General features: G+C 35.5%; 1 protein-coding gene across 1 annotated transcript in view; it reads right to left on the bottom strand.

The window, feature by feature from the left end:
* The window catches only part of syndig1l (synapse differentiation inducing 1-like), a 134,605-nt gene extending 112,650 nt beyond the window's left edge, over nucleotides 1-21,955 (bottom strand). Inside the window, exons 1-2 of the mRNA XM_039741177.1 lie at nucleotides 21,274-21,955; nucleotides 4,457-4,946 (exon numbers count right to left, since the gene is read on the bottom strand). Of these exons, the coding sequence (XP_039597111.1) occupies nucleotides 4,457-4,900 (444 nt within the window). The 5' untranslated portion in view covers nucleotides 4,901-4,946; nucleotides 21,274-21,955. The remainder of the gene's footprint in view (nucleotides 1-4,456; nucleotides 4,947-21,273) is intronic.
* Between the last annotated feature and the right edge of the window lie 656 nt (nucleotides 21,956-22,611).

Genomic DNA, 22,611 nt, shown 5'->3' with positions numbered 1-22,611 from the left:
TAGGAATACACCAATCACACACTGTGCAATAATGAACATATTACGGAATTTAACACATCATATAAGTAAGCCCTTAGACATATTTAAATTCACTCTACACAATGCACACTAATAACACAAAAAGATGTTGTGCAAAAGAATGCACAAATTATGTATTAGCAGCACTGATGTGTGTGTTATGGGATCGGGTGTTGATGGGAGTTAGTACCAGTCACTGAACAGAGTCCAGCATCATAACAGCTTGATGGAATAAGCTGTTCCAAAGACTGCTGGTCCAGAGCCTGATGCTACAGTATTGTCTACCTGAAGGTAATGACTTGGGTGACTGATGTCACTGATAATTTTCCTGACTTTCTTTACACATGCCTTACATATATGACTTGTAGATTGAGAATGTCACCTCCAATGATTTGTGCAGCACAACCCTCTGCAAGGCTTTGTGTTTGAGGTCAGTACACTTCCCATACCAGACAGTGATGCATCTAGTTAGGATGCTTTCAAAGGTGCTGGAGTGAAATGATCTGAGGGTGTGAGTGCTCATGTCAATCCTCTTCAACACCTGAGATAAAAAAGGCATTGTTGAGCCTTCTTCACCACGTTTTGGTGTGAACAGTTCATGAGGTGGACTTAAAATTGCTCACTCTGTTCACAGTAAGTCCCATTGATGTTGAGAGGGTTAGCATATGCCTCCTTGCTTTCTGAAGTCCACTATTACCTCTTTAGTCTTGTCTAAATTGAGGAGAGGCAGATAAATTCAACAGAACACTGGTTTAGTTGTCCTCATTAATGTACATTAAGAATTGTGCCCACAATCAAGTTACATTGAAGATTAAATTAGGCAAATATAATATTTTTGTTTTCCACATATTTTAAGAGGGCAGTAAATATTCAAGAGTCTAATTTTTAATGAAATAAAAAACAATAAATGAGAATTAATTTAGTACATTGAATCTGAAAAAAAAACAGAGAGCCTGTCCTGAGTGCAGCAGGCTATAAATATACTTCAAATACAAAGTGCACTTAATTCAGAAGCACTGAGATGACAGCACATACTGTAGCTCACAGTTTTCATTGTAGCTTTCAAAACTGGAATATGCATATGTCTAAATATTTATTTTGTTTATTGTGACTTTTATCTTTTTGTATGTGCTCAGAAAGCACTTTGAGACTGGTTTGGAAAAGTTAAGCCCCATTATTGCATAGATTCAGCACCTATAAACATCTACGTTGACACATTCACCTTCACATATGCAAACTAATTAAGATGGAATAATAACATTTCACATCTAAGAAAACTGTTTACGCCAGTTCAGAAATTAACATAGAATTTGGTGTGATATATGGCAAGCAGTTTATCCCGGCCAATACCGGGGTATCTGAGGGTTCAAGGGGACAATAGCACCCTTTATCTGTCACATTGGTCATACTCTAAGATCTTGGAATGAAAGTTTTTTATACCTTTCACATAAGTTAAGTTGAATGTTACACGGTGTGGTGTATGGCCGGCCGTTTATCCCGGCCAATACCCCAAGCCGCCAGGTGGAGCCCTCCTTGCAGTATGGAGGTCCCCCAAAGACCAGCAGGGCATCATGGACATTGTAGTTTTTATACGCAGCCCTGCTGGATACCGTGGGGGCCACTAGGAGACACTGCAGGGAGGAACAACGGATATTTTCCCTATACCCTGGAAGCACACATGGACAAGGGGAATGACATGCTTCCGGGGTGAAGAAAAGAGCATTTTACCTGATCAGGAAGTGATACAGGATCACATGGTCTGGGGATTGGGAACACTTCCGGGTCAGGATATATAAAAGGACTGTAATAGCTATTGTGATTTGAGGAGAGGGTGCTTTGTGCACTGTGGCGATTAAATAAAGTCAACGTTTGGACTTTTACCTGGTGTTTGGAGTCGTGGACAAGGGTTCAAGGGAGCGATAGCGCCCCCTATCTGTCACAACAGTTATTCAGATACAAAAATATGTAGTTTTAAGATGTTTTAAGATTACTCTTAGTACTTAAGATTATAAGGAAAAAGTATGTGTGCCAAAAACGTGCCACAGCTATGTTTCAATTTGGAACATGTTTTCATAAATAGATTTGGTACTGTAGTTTGTTGACCCATGTAGCACATGGTAAATTTAAATACTGGGAGAAAAAAGGTAATTTATTGAACAACTCACCTGCATCATCTGCAATAATTATAGAACATGATGATGTGAAAGTACTATAAATTGGTAAAGAAAGAATGTAGCAAAATTATTTAACAAAATAAAACAGCAAAAACTGTGTATCTCAGGAATAGTCACCTAAACAACAGAATATGTTTATTTTTTTAGTAATATGTTTAGCACCATCTACGATATGTCCATAGTCAAATAATTATTGCAATGACATATCATTTAAGCACAGTTAAAAAGCTTTCAAATATCCACATACTAAGCTGTTCTGTGTCAAAATGTTTGCCTAAGTAATGCATATTTTCTCTCTCTTGTATTGTTGAGGAATTGAAGCAGACACTAACCAGTATAAAATAATGATTGAAATGGAAATACATTTTTGAAAAATGTTACAAAGAATAGGTTTTTGGAAAGACAGAGGCCATGAACCAGAAAGGACTAGAAAAACCAAGATATTTAATTCAAAAATCAAGGTCTGTAGTAGTAAGGTGATAACACTCAGTCAATGGTATCAAATGCTTAACCTACCAATAATGCAAAGAGTGCTCATGGAAAAAAGTTTGTGTGTTTGCACCAATACACAGATATACACATTATATATATATATATAAATATATATATATGGGCGGTCTCGTGGTCTGGAACCCCTACAGATTTTTTTTTTTTCTCCAGCCTTTGGAGTTTTGTTTTTTTTTGTTTTGTTTTTTCTGTCCACCCTGGCCATCGGACCTTACTTATTCTATGTTAATTAATGTTGACTTATGTTTATTTTTTATTATGTCTTCTATTTTTCTATTCATTTTGTAAAGCACTTTGAGCTACATTTTTTTGTATGAATACGTGCTATATAAATAAATGTTGATTGATTGATTGCCACCCCACCATGTTAAATAGGAACAGAGCGATGACTTCAAACAGAGTAGCAATGTCTGAATATGGGAGTGGTAATATGACCTTCTAAGAAACCCATTTATATCCTGTAATAATGATAATTAAATTATTCTAAATGTCATCAAAGTAAACTAGAATCAGACACATACTCCAAAAATGAACACAAATTATAACCTGCATACTGAAGAAAGATGAGGAGCAGATTATCATAAACCATTAAGTCATTTCTGTCAAGGTTTGTGGTCTCTTGGTAAAATCTTAGTTTTATGTTGCCATTGCATTACACAGCCCCATTTTAGTTAAAATTATTAAACATTTCTATTTTTATTGTTAACCCAACTTGCACATTTGTAAATGTGTAGATAGAATTTAAAAGGAATTCTCATATTCAATCCCTGAGTAGAAAAGTCTTGAATATTAATGGATAACTTACTCTTTCTGAAACGCTTTGCTATTGAAATTTTATTACAATATAGATAAAAAAATCTGCACCTTCCCCATTTTGACTGAAATCTGTTTTAAAGTCACTTGTAACATCTAGCATGCATTGCTTCAGTTCTCTGTCATTTGGCTTTCTTTTACAATAAAGAATCTTCCACATAATGTGAAAGGGCATTGATTTTGTAACTTGTGCAGATTCACTCAATGTTTAGAAAAAAATGTTAAATATCCATAGTCAGATGGATAAAAACTCAAACCTTCTTTCAGAGCACTTGCAGAGACATTAACATTTTGACTGAACATTTCATGGAAAATACATTGATAGCAATTCTAGTAAGAAATAATCCTTTACTGCAAAAGCAATAAGGTAGGTTTAGGAAAATCTGATTGCATTTAAGTACTGAAAAATTGTGAGTGCCCATCAACTATTTGGTCAGTCCCTGTTATCACAGTCACACTAACAAATGCCAAAGTGTGGATGAAAATAAGCACATCATTAGTTAATTCGGATTAAGAACTACACATCCTTTGTACAAAAATCTGTGGTTTTGAGCTGCTTGCAAGGTTCACATTTAGTATGTACGAACTTGTAAAGGGTTTAGCAAAGACTGGCAAAGAATCAAGCATAAATCTTAATGTAAACATACAGTTTCTTAGATTATTAATGGACTAAATAAACATTGCTGAGTAAAGTTATTTTCAATCAAACTGTAGACAACACAAATCAAGTAATAAACCAAAAAATAGCTTTTTTTTCTTTGAGGTAGTTTTCAGAACTTCACCAAACTTAAAGAAGAAAACAGATTAAACAGTAATTTCAGTGGGCACAGTCATTCTCTGACTTCTCTAGTTAATTTTCAGTGTACACAATGCCTCTGCAAATTGCTTAATGATTAAATAAGTTGTTACTACAGGAAATTAATACCACTAAAACTATTTCCTACCTCAAACTCATGGTATTCATCTTCTTCCACCTCGTAAGAGACTGTATGGATTTTCCCATCGTTATCAGCAGCGTCCAGCAGTTTTGACTCGAGCTCTTCTGTTCCTTCAGCGGCACTGTCCTTGTTCTCTGTAAAGGTTGTTTCACAGCATTCACTCTTATAATCCTTATTTTTAATGTTTGAGTCATCCTTGTACAAAATAAAGTTGGGCCGATAGAAGGCTTCAACTGCCAGTTGCAGGGATGTGGCATCCAGGAGCTGATGAGTCTTAGCTTTATTAGAGCCACTGACAAAATAATTAAAAATATTCTCCTGATACTGATTTCCAGTAAAGTCCCCTTGATAGGAATAGTCACCTTTGACATGCTTACTGTTTTTGTCTAGGAGTGGGTTCTGAAGTTCACTGAGACTCTCCATTTTTGTTCCAACACTGTTGTTGATCATATAAGATAAAAAGGCAATGAAGTGATGTGACAGAAATCAAAGGCAGCTGTGGGTGTTAAGCAGAAACAGTAATGGTTAATGATTATTCCATTTAAGTGACCATTACACAGAAGAAAGGCAATAAACACTTTTTACTTTCAGACCAGCAAGATATCCTGCTGATCAAAGAAAATTATTGTTGCCATTTGTGTGACCTGTCAAGGCCCTGGATTCACACAGTAAAACCTTTTGAACCTTACCTTAATGAAGGTAACCAGATGGTCCTTATTGATAGTGCATGCAATTTACAGTTCAAATAAAACAAAACTATTCCAAAATTCAAAATTTAAATAATTGGCTAGAGATAAAATCAAAATGTTTCCATTGACATTTACATACAAAACATCAAATCACCCATGGAATAGCCTAGTCTGTAAAGGTATGTAATGTTAGATACAAAGAGAAATAAATACTACTGGTGAATGTAGATACACCATCCACTTGAACCTCATAGTTTCTTATATTAGTAAGAATGTAATGAATTATTTAACTTAAGTGTGCCATAAATCAAGAAATAACATATTACTTCCTGTTTTAGCATATATATATATATATATATATATATATATATATATATATATATATATATATATATATATATATATATATATATATACACACACACACACATACATACACATATATACATATATATATGGGGCGGAATAGTGGCAGTTGGGAGACCTTCCCTGGTCCTCTCTGCGTGGAGTTTGCATGTTCTCTCTGTGTCTGTGTGGGTTTCCTCCGGGTACTCCGGTTTCATCCCACAGTCCAATGACATGCAGGTTAGGTGCATTTGCAATCCTAAGTTGTCTCTAGTGTGTGCTTGGTGTGTGTATGTGTGTGTGCTCGGGGTCTGTTTCCTGCCTTACGTCCTGTGTTGGCTTGGATTGGCTCCAGCAGACCCCCAAGATCCTGTAGTTAGGATATAGCGGGCTGGATAATGGATGGATGGAGATATACTATATATTTATATATATATCAGCCACCAGGACTCCAAATGAGAGTTAAGTACACTAGAGCCTTAATAAACGCTGCATATGAAAATGCTTTCGCACACAATTACTTCACAAACTTTGAGTATCCTTTTCTCCCTTGATCTTCCAAGGCAGCTATGAATTCTTCTTTTAAAACATGGAATATGTAGCCTGTAGGGCACATGACAATAATATGTTTTCAGTTGTTTCCTCAACTACCTCTTTTACTCTGTTAACTTCAGTGACTCTACCCTAAATCTACTTATTTATGATGATCCCAAACCCATTTCTTCTGTTTTGATCTCCAAAGCAGAACAATGTATATCCATCTTCCAACTCTTTTGTCTAGTTTCCTGAACACAAATTATGGTGGACAAATTATGTCCACCTTTCTCTTTACTATGGTATCCAAAATTTCCCATTCTTTTCTATAACTGACGCCATATTCCAAGCAATTCTTAGATGTCTTTTCTTCCTCCGTCCCATTTCATACACCTAGCTTATTTTTCTCACAAAAAGGGAAGTCTCGTGCCTACTGGGAACATCCTAACATGTCTATTGAACGAGTTTCTGAACGCCACCTCATAATCTGGCAGGGCTTTACCGTGGGTCTGGATTTTGTCTCAAGGGAGAAACAACATACAAGACAGCAAGTATTTATATATATATTGGCAGAAAGCTTCCATGTGATCCTTCGACAGGTCTTGTTTTTACTCCTGCAGGCTGTCCACTCACCTTCCTCATCTAAATGAACTGGGTTGGACAGTATAGTTGCCAACCACTTGGTCATGCAGCAGATAGTAATGGTTTACATGTTACCAGCAGCAGTCCAATCAGACTGACCTGACATCAGGTTTTAAAGATGAGATGCTAGTATATAAAAATGTTCTAAAAACAAAAACAAAACAAAAAACTGTATCATTTTTGTGATACTCACTGCACTTAATAAAGTCTGACAATCAATGGCTACCAAGAGCCTAGTGCAATGTCAAGAAGACAAAGAAGCAGACAAAAACATAACAAAAAAGGACATTGTTGTACAATGGTTGATGTGAACCCCACGCCTTATGCTACATTTTTCTAATTATTTTATGACAATTTCAAACATTTTTCATAAGACACTTAAAATAGATCTTCACTCTGATATGTTTATTTGTATGACAAATGTGAACTATAAATGCTTAACAGCCTAGGAATGCTGCAGATTATAATTTCAAACAATAATTCCGTTTTCCTCATTTATTTGGTTACAAGTTAGGTAACAAATCCATATTCAAAATTTCTCCCCAATATTACTTTTAAAAGAGAAGGGTGACTGGCTCAACAACATAGCTCCACAGTTTGTTCTATATTCTTAATACAGTACCTCTCTGTATTTGCAATATTACTGGGTATATCATAAATCCAATGTATGGTTTCCTTTTGTAGGCCTTCAGAAACAGTTCTGACCTATTTAGAAATCTAACACCAAAACAGTAATATGTACAATAATTATTCTTCTGCTTTATAATTTGATTTCCAGCACTACATATTTATTTTTCAACTGCCCAAACTATCTTTAAAGAAGAAGTATACACTGGTAAAGTAATAAAAATGATTGACTGCGACAAAGACAGAAAGGATGACTTCTTTTAGTTTTTTAAACGCTAACAAAGTATTTTAGCACAACATATCTGAACCTGCTCTTTCTCAAGTTGAAAAACCCTAAGTGCTTACAAATGACAGCAAACAGACACCGGCAGCAGTGAACCGTATAACACTATGTCGTTCCAATTAACATTAACTTATACCTTAGCAGAGGTTAGGATTAACACAGAAAAGAAATCAGTGCCATGCAATCAAACTGGATTTACGGAAGTCCAAGTATAAAAAAAAACCAGAACAACAGGTCTATACAAAAAAAATATGATCTGTTTAGCAGACATCATTTCTTGTATCTTGAGAATCAAAGGCAATTGATAAAAGTTTATAATTTCCTATGCTAAATAAGGACAGGAGAACAGCTACACCATCAAACACCAAATTAGAACAGTTATTATCTTTCTGGAAAACATGCCACATATTACCATATAATTCTGAAATGTATACAGTGCTTCATACTATAGTAGCATTCAAAAGTTTCAGGACAACCTTTTATACCATAAAGTATTTGTCTTTTATACACAAATAGAAGAAATCAGTGTTATTAAGAACCTTTCAGCAATAGGCATCAAGATCATGGTTTTATGCCATATGTATTTTTATTCTACATGATTATAACATCAAACGGAGAAAGCTGACAGAATTTATTCTCTGCAGCCACATTTAATTGTGTGTGTTCTTACTATGCAGAGGAGTTTTTTTCCAAAGGGTGACACTGATGGCACAAGATATCAGAATCCTGCTGAGTAGTCAGAAACAGCCTGTGAGAGAAACATTGCAATTAATGTCATTCTCCCACGGAATTAGAGAAGTGCTGCAGAACAGTAAAACACTTTGGAGACTTTAGAGTTTGTATAGAGTACCTCCATCTCTGTGCTGACATGACTTTACCTTTCTCCAAAATGCGTTCACAGTGTTCATTTCCTTTTTCTGTTTTTTGACTTTAATTAAAATTATTAATAATGAATTATTTTTTTATATTTTGACCTTTAATTCAGCAACAAGTACTAGATGCTCTACTATTGTATTGCAGCAAATTCAGAAGTTATTTTTGGGCAAAGTTTGTGAAATCAGTAATTTTTAGAAGTTTTCAATTAATTTTTAGTCCTACAAATCTAGATACTACAACCATTTTTGTATTCATTCCACCTTGTACATTCAAGACAAATATTGGTCTTTTTTGAAAACTGTTCAAGCATTCAGGTTCTTTTCATTCATTCTTCTGTAAGTCACTTTGGATAAAAATGTCTGCTGAGCAAATAAATGTAAATGTAAATTCAGGTATTCCCAATATACAAGTAGCCAAAAGTGCAGTAATCATTTACTGGAGTTACTGGCCAATTAAAGTGACACTCAGGATAGCAATCTACAAGCAATGAAGTGTCCCCATTGTTCTTCATTGTCATCCACAGTATTAGCAAATGCCATCATTATATAATTGTTGTGCTATGTTCATTTGTACTTGCATTGTTTGCATGGCAGAGTCTTTGAACTTTCATTATAATGAAATTAGCAGATAATCAGAAATTCAGAACTCATTCCTCATGAACATTCAAAATATTATTAAGAAAAGATTTATAGGACAACTATTATGCGCCTTTTTTTTCATTTAAAGCAAGAACAATAACATATAATTTGGAATCTAATAAAATTACCACACATTTACAGAAGTTACGAATGAAATTGGTTAATGTAATACAATTTGTTTATCTTGAGTTTTTTTAAGGGTCATGGATAATATTAGGTACTTTCTAGTTACAGAATGAATTTTGCAGCTTTAAAACTGCATTCAAGCCAGACTGCAATAAGACCTTGTAGTTTATCTGTAGTCTTGAACTTTCATTTTACACAAAACATGAACCTGACTCAAGTACCTAAGCCAAGTGCTTAGAAACTGCACAAAGAGAAATGGTGTTGCGACAGCAGCCTTGATGTCTGCACAATAACGTAGGCTGAAACCAAACAATGAACTTCAATTTCCGATACCGTGGTTTCATATTCTGGGAAGGAATCATGTGAGCTGTGAAATTTCATAGGTAGTCCTAAGAATTAGAAGGAAAAGCTGCACTACTGTTCTTTACTGTTTCAAGTGCTTTTCCAGTGGAGGATTTAACTTGGCTTAGAAAAAGCAGCAGAGAGTGGCCATGTGCACTATTCTTCTGCACGCAATTGACAGTTACTAGCACGTCGGCAGACAAACATTTCATTCTCCTTACTACTTTTTTAAATTAAAGGATGCAATGTTGACAAATGATCCCTTTAATCAATTGTGGAGGATAGTTTACTTTTACATACAGTAAATATGCAACCACCCCGACAGTAGAAAAAGTCTGTTGAAAAAATTGGGGTATTTACCCTCAACCAACCATTAAACAATACATTTCCAGGGGGTGTGACCAATTTACAGCAGTCGCAAATACACTTTGAGATATCAGTTGTGAAAAATGTGTTGTATGACTGTTTTGAAATATGAATGGGAACAGAAACTGTGACTTTCACTAGTTCACCAATCATATACTTCTCAAAATAGGAATGAGAGGTGTTATTATGAAACAGTTAGAGCATGTAAGCCAAAAGAACAATTTTATGTTAGATGTAAATTAATCAAATAATGATGATTTTTTTTCTGTATTAAAAATATTATCAACAATTTCCCTTTGCACATTATTTTTGTGAACAAGCATACTGCCAGCTTGATAGAGTGTACAGTATGTCTGAATAAACATATTTCCTCAAACCAATAAAAGGGAATTGCCCACAGTATGTCTAGCTTCTGTATACAATTTAACACATAAATAATGTTAGTCTTCAAGAAGACCCATTAGAAAAGAAAAAAGAAACTTTTTCAATGAAGAATAATAAGAGCTCCCTAATAACGAGAAAGGTGATGTGTGCCAAGTCAAAGCAAACAGCATTACAACAGAATGTATTTTTGTAAGGTGACTTAATATGGCTTATCATGAAAATATCAACCTTAACCTTTGTAATGATTAACAACACAAAATTATTCAGATAAAGGGAAAATTAATCTCTGTATCATTTACCAGTTTCTATTGTTAAAAAGATTAACAACAATGATAAGAAAACTTAATTAAAGAATTTACCTTTCTGCTTATACAGTTCTAAACTGAATATATAAACTAAACTCAGACTGCAAGTAAGATAAATTAAGATTTTTGAAGAAACTAAATGCACAGTTCCACCAGCACCTAACAAAAAGGTCAAATCATTCTGATGTTTAAAGGACAAAACACTTTTCATACAGAAACATGTTGTGTCTGAATAATTAATTTACAATATATCACCTTTTAATTAAACTGCAGTAGTTGCAGCTATTGAGTGCATTATTGCCTTAAATCTTATGTTTCTTTAAATGCCTAAAAGGCTTCTAAAGTTCTTCATTTTAACATGCATATGCAAATAAATGTTATATGTAACTGAACCAGTTATCACTCCAAGAAACAGCTGCAGGTATTATTAATAAACACAGGGACAGAAAGGCAATGGCTCTTAGGTTTAAAAGCACATATCCTGAAGTAAATATTTTTTAAAGATAATTATGTTTCAAATAGTCATTAACGGAAATGTATGATTATATTATTAGTTGGTAATACTGGTGCCACTAAGTATTCAGACTGATAGAACGGTGCTCAGTGGAGAAATAAACCCATCTAATATACAAACAAAAAATAAATCAGGGCATTCTAACAGGCAGTAAGAATAAAATCAAAACTGAGAACAGATGGATAAAAATGATTGAAAAAGCTTTTTTTCAGAGGATTAATTTTAATTAAGGTATGTCGAATTGGGAGATAATCTATATTTAGATTTACTGTAAAACATGTTCTCTTCCAGGTGCATTTCATATTTCCACATTTAATATTTTCTCTGTCACTTACTTTTAAACATTTCACTCAAATTGTAACTTGATGATGAACACAAAGGTGCAAAAGCAACCATTGTTGGATTACATAAAATACATGCTTCATAATGGCACAAAATGTAAAGAAATAAAAAAAATCAAATTACAAATAAAACCACTGCAGATTCAATCAAGTCTAGGGCAACAAAATGTGCCATTACACAGAAGCAAAAAATTACACTTTTGGTAATTTAGGATACAGGCAAAGCACATAAAATGCTATCTAAAAATATTATAAATTCAATGAACAATTAAGATTGAATTGTAACTAAGAAATTAGTTTGAAAAAGAAAAAGCAACCACAATGGGTCTCTTGGATTATTGGCCTAAAAGCTGATTTTCTGTTAAATTAACAAGGAAAATTTTACTGATCTTTTGCCAGATCATTTTTGGGATGTTTAAAAATGAATTTTTATACGGCTTGACTGATATATATATATCTTTATCTTCATAATTTTCTGTTAATAGTTTAACAATTCCATTTGCCTGCTGACTTATATCTGCAAAACTATAAGCATGAAGTTGTCTAACACATCATTCCCTTGAAGCCTGTTTCCCCTACCACTGAAATTAGTTGGTGGGACACACATTAATCTCAAATACCAACCTTGTAATTCTCAGGCACTTCCTTGCGGCATGAGGATTAAGGCATTTCAGCATCCAGTCTTGAAGCAATCCGAAATAATTTATTAATTTGCTATTAATTTTCAAAAGGGGGCACACTGCAACTGAGTACTCTGTGCTGTTTGTTTGTTTACTTTCTTGTAGTGCTCCTGTTCTTTTATTGGGATAACGTAAGTCAATTAGTTGCCAAAATTTCTCTTAATTTATGCTTTGCATGTGGTGTAATATGTGACTTGGAATCAGTAGGAAAACCTGGAAGCAATCCTGCTATTAGTCACACACAACATAATTCACTTAGGAAGACCACCAGCTACTGAGAAGAGGCAAAATTTTAGTAAATGCAGTCTTTAAATATGAAATGCGTTCCATCCGAAACTAACTCTAGGATATTTTGAGACCTGAATCAGATATTGCCTTTAGATAATGACATTGCCCCTCCCCGCCTCCACAGCAAATTAATTATCGTAATCCTCACCACTCTTGAAATAAATTATCCAGTATATAAAACATGTCTATACCATTTAAACCTACTTTCCCATACTTTTTTAGATATTCCTCCTACTTTGTTGTACCTCTGATTATCTCATTTTTTTATTCTGTTCTTATTTGTAACTCCACACATCCATCTCAACATTCTCATTTCTGCCACATCCAATGCTCTCTCTTGTACTCCATTTACTGCCCAAGCCTCGGCCCCATACATCATTGCTGGTCTTACTATTCTTAAAAGCATTACATCTGACCTTTGCCTTAATTCTTCAATTGCACAATAGATTTGATACATTCTTCCAATTGTTCCATGCACACTGCACTCTGTGGATTATCTCTGCATCTAACTCTCCATCTTGCGCTACAACTGACCCTAGATATTTAAATGTATTCAATATTTTCAATGGCCCTTCCTGAAAGCTAACATCTGACTCCTGATAACAATTAAACTCCAAATGCGCTTCCTCATTTCCAGTGCTACAAAACACAATGTCAACAGCAAAATGCATGTATTATGGGGATTGATCTTTAATCTCTTGTGTCAACACATCCATAACCAGATCAAAGAAGTAAGGGCTTAAAGACGATCCCTGGTGCAGGCTTACTATAACTAGAATCTTGCCTGTTACCCCAACATTACTTCTAACTCAGGTCCTCACTCCTGCATACCCATCCAGGACAATCTTCACATACTTCTCATGCACTCAGAGACCTCTTAACGTGTCTTATCACAATTCTTCAACAAATCAATAAATACAATTTCCAATAATTTATGTTTTATCGATTCTTCTCTCAATGCAAAGACTGTATTGGTTGTTCCTCTACTTAGCATAAACACTGACCGATCCTCCTCAAAGGCTGTTTCTTCCCTGAGTCTTCTCTCTATAGCCCTTTCCCAAAATTTCATTATTTGTGAAATCAATTTTGTCTCTTTATAGTTTACTCTTATAGCATGGTAAAGGTGCTATAAAAACTAAAATGTATTATTACTATTATTTATAAATGGGTACAACCACACTGTTTATTGACTTTTCTGGTATTTTCTCCTGTTCATAGATCATTTGCATTAGATCCTACAATAGATCTACTTGTTCTTCCTTTAAACACTTCTAGACTTCCACTGGTACTTCATCTGATCCTATTGTCTTTCCATTCTTCATTCTTTAACCCTCATTCTTTGTACTACCCCTTTATTTTGGACTCCATCCCAAAATACTACCCTTGGATCTTTTCATTCATTAGGTTTTGAAAGTACTCTTTCCATCTATTCTTGATCCTGATACGTTCATTTAAGACCACACCTTGCTCATCTTTCATCTGCTTTAAATAACTAAAATCCTTCCAAATTTTCTTCCTAGCCTCTGCTACTGTAAAAATCTTTCTCTTCCCTCTTTTGTTTCCAGTTTTCATATATTTCGATTGTCTGTTCCTTGGTTCTTGTCACTATCCTCTTTCCCTCTCTTTGTCTGCCTATCTTCCTTCATCCCTGATGAGGTATTGGGTCTTCTTTGCCTCCTTCTTAGATTTTGTCACATCCTGTGCCACTCTTTTCCACCACCACCTTTGTCCCCAGGTGTTCTTCTTCTTCCTGTCATCCTACATAACACCTCTCCACCTACTCTTCATACAACTTTGCTGTTCTTCTCCCAACATTCTTCCACACACTGAAATCTTTATTTCTTTCAAACGAAATCTTCAACATATTAGAACATCTATTTGGCTTTGTCTTCCTCCACTACTATAAGTTACAAGCTGATTTAGTTTTTTTTTTAAAAAAAATGTGTTAACTACTACCAAATCAAGTGCCATGGAAAAAATCTATTATCCTCTCTCCTTCTTCATTTTTCTTGCCTACATCCCATCCTCGATGTACCCTCTCTGGTCTTCTCGATACTCTTTCCCATATGCCCATTTAGATCACCACCACCAACCACCTTTTCTGTGTCTTGTTCCACCTTAAGGACTTCAATATTTTATGCCCAGAAAGCCTCCTTCTTCTGTTACTCAAAGGCAAATTGAGGAACACATGCACAAATTTCATTACCTACAGTCTCATCAAGGCCCAGCTTGACACTCATTACCCTGTCGCTTCTCTGTTCACACTGACAAGACTATCCTTAAGTTCTTTGGATAATACTATCCTTACACCATTTCTACCTTGTTTATTTTCTCCAATACACAACAACTTACAGTCTCCTCACAATTCAATTGACTTTTCCCCTTCCTTTAGCTTCCTACACATACAACTCTCCCATCTTATTCCTATCCTGATCTAATTTATGCAAAACATAGTGTAAAGGTACAATTCTTTGGTCATGATCCTGTAACCCTTCTTTTTTATATTTTACCACTACTAGATGTTTGTGTGTCATTTATGAAATATCAAAAAAAAAGTTTAGATTTGGCAGAATCTGTCAATGTGAAGGAGGTAGTCTTAGTGCAAGAAACCATCTCACATCCCTTTTTTAGGTCAGTCCATGTGGGAATTTCAGATGCAGAAATGGTGATGGAACTAAAGATGAAGTAAATACAACCAAAAAAAAATCTGATATGACACTGATCTTAAATAAATAATAAATATAAATAATAAATGTATTTAATAAATTAAATAATAAGCAATTATAATCAGAATGTATCCTCTTTAAAAACTCTGTTAAGTCTTCATCCATTTAAATTTCCAAAATGAGTGCAGATGTCAAATTTACTTTTACAGAATGTTACTAATATCTTTATATAGAAAATAATTTTGAGAGAGTGATTTGAGTGGCCACAGTCAGAGAATAAAAATTTGTGTGAATGACTAACAAATAAAACCAGTTGAATTGCTGTGCTGTATCCAGTATGGATTAAGAATTCTTCACTCTCAATTATGAAAAGCATAAGGAAGCAATCAACACCAGTGCACTAGAAAATACTTGAAGATAACCAAGTAAATCCTCATACTGTAACCATATGATAATTAGGCATCCTACCTAAGAAAACATCAATATAGCTAGATATAGATCTACAGCAGTCTCATTCTACTTACCTCTTGGTGTTATTTAAACAATCTGGGTATCATGAATACTACATCTTACCCTCTTGCCAACTGTAGTAGTTGACAAAAGCAAAGCATACAACATAAGTATTTTAGACTTTCAAAAAGCCTTTGACTTATTTCCCACACTGAAGACTAATCATGAAACTAGAAGTTGTTGGCATCAGAGGTAACCTACAAAACTGGATCTCAAGTTGGTTAAACAGCAGGGGACAAAGAGAACAAATAAGAGAAGAATGATCCATGTGAGGTGAGGTCATCAGTGGAGTCCTTCAGGGGTCTGTTCTTGGACTGTTACTTTTCCTGATTTATATTAATGACATTAATTCTGCTGTAGTTAGTAAACTTGTGAAATCTGCAGATGACACTAAAATTATAGAAACAGCAAAAACTGAGGATGCAACAAAAACCTTTCAAAAAGACTTAGGCAAGAGTCAGGACTGGGTGAACACTTAGAAAATGCAGTTTAATTTAGAAAAGTGCAAAGAGATGCACATGGGCCAAAGGAATGTTAATTAAAAATACAAGATGGGAGATACTGTTCTACTGGAAGCAACCTCTGAAAAGGATTTAGAGGTTTATGTTGACACAACATTTTCATCATTACTCAATGTGCTGAAGCTTTTAAAAGGCAAAAAAATGTTAGGTTATATTGTAAAAACTGTTGAATATAAGTCAAGGAATGTTATGCATCGACTAATGTGCTAGTGAGACCAAATCTGGAATACTGTGTGCAATTCTGGTCACAACGCTACAAGAAAGACATAGCAATACTTGAAGCTGTGCTAAGGAGATCAACCAACTACAGCTTGGGGAACAAAAGTTGTTTAGTCTTAAGCAGAGGAAACCACGTGGTGACTTAATCCAGGTTTTCAAAATTCTCAAAAGCATTGATAAAGTAGACCCAGTAGAATTCTTTCAACTAAATGTTGATTGGCATACTCTAGGGACATCATTGGAAATTATGGGGAAGTGCACTTAGGACTGAAGACAAGAAGCATTTCTTTACACAGAGTTGAGGAAATCTGGAAAACACTACTAAGACATGTACTAGAAGTAGAAACCTTCACAAGCTTTAAGAATTGTATGGATACAATTCAAAATATTGGGACAGTTTGGCTATCATATAAACAAACAAGTTTGATGGACTGAATGGTCTTCACTTGTTCGTCATATTTCTTATATCCATATGTATGTTCTTACATTAATATGAATTATTTCAGTATAAGTAATGGCAGATTTGCCATACCCTCTATAATTCTCCTTTGCAAGGTCTAAATCTAAACTGCATTTTGCACTCTGTTCAAATATAAAGAAATCGGTTAATATGCCATTAGCAAAATACAAAAGGTAATCTATTAAAAGATCATGTTTAAAAATTGTAGTCAATCAAATATTAATAAATTTATTTTTTCAAACCATAACACTGGCTCTGTAATTAAGCAATTTTAAGTAACAGCATGAAAAAGGTGATTTTAAAATAAGAACATTAATTCAGCTCGTGACAAACAAATCAGAATTTTACACAGCACAGACTTTAATATATCTCAATAACAGTAAATGAGTTTCTGCATACACAGAAAAACAATACAACATCTGAAAATATGTCAATGCAAGCCTCTATATATCTACAACTAAGTACTGATCATTATGGTACACAATGTTCATACACATGGAGAAGTAACAGTCTTTCATTCCCTGCAGCATGAGTACTACTCTTTCCACATTAGAGAAGAGCTGTGTCTTGATCCCGCCATGTTTCAATTTCAAGACTATCATTACTAAAATAAAAAGAATTTAAAATTAAAAGCAGACTGCATCCATTTAGTTAATTACTTTATAACAGTTCTTATTTTTCAACTTATGTTGTTTTGGAATTCGTTAGCAAAATTAATTATCACTTTACCACAGAACTGTTACATATTCTTGAACTATTACTTAAGGGTTATTGCTATTATTTCCTTTTTGTTGTCATATATTCTTGATATCATACTACTATAAAAAACAAAAACTGAGAACAACAGTAAATTTAAATAGTATAAGAAGAAATACTATTATAGTTGGGGAGAACATAATATAATTTAACCCAAAGTCCATTCAACTTGTAATAATGCTAAGAGAAAGAAAAAAACATTTAATGCTCTTAAGTTTTGACAAGTTTTTTTTCAATAGGTCCATATATATAGTCACGCTAAATATCAGTTCGTAGACATGTGTGTGAAAACAAGTTTGCAATTTAGTCCCAACATGTTGCTGCCTTTTTACAAGATCCATAAACTACAGTTTAGGAGATTGTTTTCCTGGTACAGGCTGAACAGTACAATACCCAGTAGGTGATTAGTTCTACTCTAAAATTTTTCAGATCTGTCAGTACAGTGAGGTTATCATTAAATAACAATATGAAGATGGCAAATTGGAATGACTGTACAACTTAGGACTGAGTAAGGTAATTTCAAATTATTTACAACTCATTAAGTTGCCTGCCCACTATTAAAAGAAACTAATATATCAACTATAAATATTTCTGCTTTTTTAGAAACTTTAGAAATATTGACAGCTATGCAGTGTTTGACAAAAGAATAAGAATTGGGTAAATCTAATATAAGGGAGGCATGAACTTAATATTTGCTATTAATAATATGAATGATGGTTGATGTAAAAATTAACTCACCCATCTTTCCTTTTTTGAACCAGGTTAATGCTATTAGGGTCGTAGAGTGATTAATTTAATTAGATATTAAATATATGTGAACATACAAAAGAGAAGCATAAAATTAGAAAAAGCCAATTCCAAATGTATTTATAATATCAGACCTACTTTCTCATACTGCAGGCTATGTACTGAAGAAAACAAAAAGAGTAATATTGTTTGGCATAGTGCAATGGTTAGCCATACTGCCTAAAGCTTCAGAGTCCTAGGCTGAAAAACCCAGCTCTGCTACTATTTGTATGGAGTTAGCATGTTCTTCTCATGCATTATTTTTTTGTGCACTCTGATTTCCCTCCACATCCAAAATGGCCATGCTGTGTTGACTGGTGGCTTTAAATTGGTTCAATGTGTGTGAATGTGTGGCTTGCAATGAACTAATTCTCTGCTCAGGACTAGCTTGAACTAGATGCAGCAGGTACGTACCCTAGTCCCCAATGGAAAACATGGATTCTTATTTGTGAGTAAGTGAATATTAATGTTAGGCTGCACTGTATAAACTTCAGAATTTACATCTGAAACGTTTCTACTACACACCATAATACAATGATAATCCCACATCAGAATATTATGAGCAATTTCAGTCAACATGAAACAAAAAGATCGAGACCAGGAACAACCCTGAAGAAAAGTTTACTATAATTTCTTTACTTTAAGGCCGAGGGGACATCATCTCATCAAAGCACCATTATCAAAAGAAACTGTATCTGAAAGCTAGTCCTTCAAGCAATGTGTTCCAAGCTGATGACTTGAAGAAAGAATCACTAAAAGATCATTATTTTGCAGACAATTTCAGTCATTTAAGAGGTTTAGTCTACCAACTTAATATGTAAACTTGTGCAAATCACTTAACCTGCCTGAGCACTGACTAAAGAAATTGGTAAGAAAAGATCTACATAAATGTTTATCATATTTTTAAAAAATGACAGAAATTATTTCACTATTGGAAGTCACCCTGTAAAACAATTCTTTTCCAAAAAGAATAGATGAGATATACTTTATGTACCTTTTGTCTATTATTTAATGTATTTCTATTACATTACTAAATGAGCTTAGCAGACTGGATGATCTAATTTGATTTATAAACATCATACATTTTGAAAGTACGCTATGGAGTAATATCCTATACAATTTGGCAGTCTTGATTTATATTTACAAACTTGCTTCCACTATATATTATATTTATGTGTTTCTGTGTACTTGTAAAATATACAAACAAGGTGCTGCTGACACATATTTTGACATGCTGATGTATAATGATGTATTCTTCAGGACATTCTGTATTTTTCTACTTTAAAAAGAGGTTTAAAATGACTATTTTTATCAAATTTACCTAAAGAAAACATTAAGGTTTAAAATGTGTATACACACACACACAACACACACACACACACACAAGGATGTCCCCAAAAATGTTTATATATATATATAAAACACAAGTAACTGTCAATATGCCACTTGATTAGATTCAAATACGCATTAAACCATTAAGTAACGAAATATCCTTCAGTATTCACGTATTTACTGATTGTTATTTCTAAATTGATTATACAAAATTCCTAAGTGAGGTAAACTTGAGTTTCTCATTGATCCACCCTGCATTCAGTCCGTTGTGCCTTAATTATATATTGGTTTGGATAGAAATGAATGATTGCTAGATGCCAACGTTTGGGGAAATATATCTCAATCGATGAATACACCAATTAGTAGCGCAAGCAATTTAATATAATACATTTCATAAAAAAGCAAAATCAAAACGCTCCTTACGTGAATGCAACCAAACTATATTTATCACGCGCTCTTTAACTCTGACATCAGTGAGGTTTATTGAGCACTGAATTCGTTTTATCAGGTTAAATCACTTATTGATGCTTGATATGACCTGTTCCGCTATTTCAATTTGGGGTCGTTGGGGGCTGTAGCGTGGCCTGTTTGCGTCACTAGCAAAACAGGAACTAACCCTGAACGGGACGCCAGGCACAGTGACAAAGAACTATTTTGAATCTCCCATCAACATAACAGCATTCCGTTTGGCTGTGCTAGGAAGCTGCACATAGCATGAATCTGACACTAGAATTCAAACGGCGAGAGATGTATGCTTCGTTAACGATTTTTAAATTACTCAGTTGCAGTTTATAAATAGCATAAAACTTAATATTTTAAATTATTTATTTAAGTACCGTCTCAACATCAGTATTATCCTTGGGATATCGTTCATTATATTTGAAATGGTTGTTATTGTTTTCGTATCACAGGGCTAGACAAACATTCTACTTTCGCACCTCTCAATATTCTCCGATATTTTTTCTTATCGCAGTAATTCAATGCTGATGAATTCTTCGCCAACACAATGTACTACTAAACTGTCGGATTTGACCTTTTTGGAAAATGCAATATGAAAGGCACTATATACAATAAGGCATCTTAACAACTGAGATGTCAAAGAAAACATTACACTAGCAAAATAGTCAATATTTGCACCAAAATATGTTTTCCTAAATCGCTCCGAACCTGACCCTCTACTTGTGGATGATTAATCGCTTTCCACCAAGATTCGTCTGCAAACTTGCAGCACATTCACAAGCGATGCGTGTACAAACCTCATCGGCATGCACAAAAAATGCCAACACCTGCACTCAAAGGGTACACTGACAAAATGGGCAAACATGTATCAGCGTGACAATAAACACGCGTAAACAATGCTAAACGCAGACACTGACGCCTTTAAACATTTACACTGGAGAAGAATAGCAACACTAGTGCACAAGCGCTTTGTTGGAAGCCAAACGCACGCACGCATACTCCGACACAAATAGAAACGCTGACCCCCATGTCTACCCACATAGATACAAAGTGACACACGTATTCATTTAGGTTGTGTTACCCGCCAGTGGCACATCATGAAACCCACCCAGAAGTTACGTTGAACTTGTTCACCTGCTAAGCGCCGGGCAACATGGACTTCGTGTAGAAGAGAGCAGCCAAGCCGCGAGCGTCGAGAACCAGGTAAGCCCACTCGTGCCAGAAGTCACCCCCACAGAGGCTTTACTCGTGCCCGCTTCGGGTCAGGCTGACTTGTGGAGCCCCGCGTATCCCCGGGCTCAAGAACCGAGAATGACATCCGAGTGACATTGCGCAGCAAGCGGCTTCTTCGCCGAATGAACTTCTGCCTCCACCTGTTCCTTTACCGCTCCTCGCGCGAAACGCGCCGCTGACACTGCCTAGCTCGAGGACAGGTGGGCGCGCCAGATGCGCGTGTCGGTTCTCCCGTGTGTTTATAAGGTGCTCCCCTTTACGTCACGCGCCGGTTCCGCTCGCGTCCCCGCGCTCTGCAGCCTCTGCCCGCGAGCGGATATTTTTAGCTTCGTTTTATTTAGGAGAGCGGCCACTGAGAAGCCACAGCTACCGAGGGAATGCTGAGTGGGTAACTGTCGTTCCGCTGTGTGAGGCCACTAATGACGGAGAGCTGAGCTTTATGATACCGGGGAGCCAAATAAGGGGCGTGACTTCACTTTGAGACAGGGGTTCGATTAGGGCCACGCTGCTTGATTGTATTTGGATGCTTCTCCGTTGTGGCACTGGGTCTCCGCTAAGGGTAAAGTGCTTCTTCGTGAGGCTGGAAACTGAGGAATGAAGTGAAGCTGCTTTGCGCTACTTGTCTGTGACAATAGGGAATGGGGTGGCGCTGCTTCTCTGTGTCTGGAGGAAGAGTGGGGAAGAAGCGGCTGCCCTGGGTTCGGTTAATTCATCATGGGCACTAAGGTCGAGGAAAGCGCTGGTCCACTGTTGTTCAGTTAATCGGACTGAGCTACTGGCATTAGTGCTTTTCTGTGACACTGGGTTTCATTTAGGGGCACCCTTCTTGTTTTGACTGCTTTCAGGAGGGTTAGCGATTGGCTATTTAAGAATTCTGCTTAGCTGAAAAGCTGGAAGGATAGTACTAGTGTTAGTGTGTGACTGAGCTTCAGCTGGGGGCTACAGAGGGAGAAGGAGAGGCGATGCCCAGGAAGGGGCTCAGTTGAAGGAACACTTCCATCAGTTGTTGGACTGACAACTCTCTTTCAAGATGGGCTTACTTAGTCTGTTTCTACTTTGTTGTGATACAGAGCTGGAGTAGCTTAGTGGCAGGGATAAAAGGAAGTGAAGAGATGATAGCACTCCTCTTATAAACTGGGGTTCAGTTTGGTGCATGCTTCCTCTTCATGAGACTAGAGTACAAAGAGGGATGTTTCACTGTGGTACTGGATTTCACTTTGTTTTTTTTTTTTTGGTTGT

This window comes from Polypterus senegalus, chromosome 18 (assembly GCF_016835505.1).
Source record: "Polypterus senegalus isolate Bchr_013 chromosome 18, ASM1683550v1, whole genome shotgun sequence".
Taxonomy (NCBI): Eukaryota; Metazoa; Chordata; class Cladistia; order Polypteriformes; family Polypteridae; genus Polypterus; species Polypterus senegalus.
The sequence above is the reverse complement of the archived record's forward strand: the minus strand, read 5'-3'. Positions and strand labels throughout refer to the sequence as shown.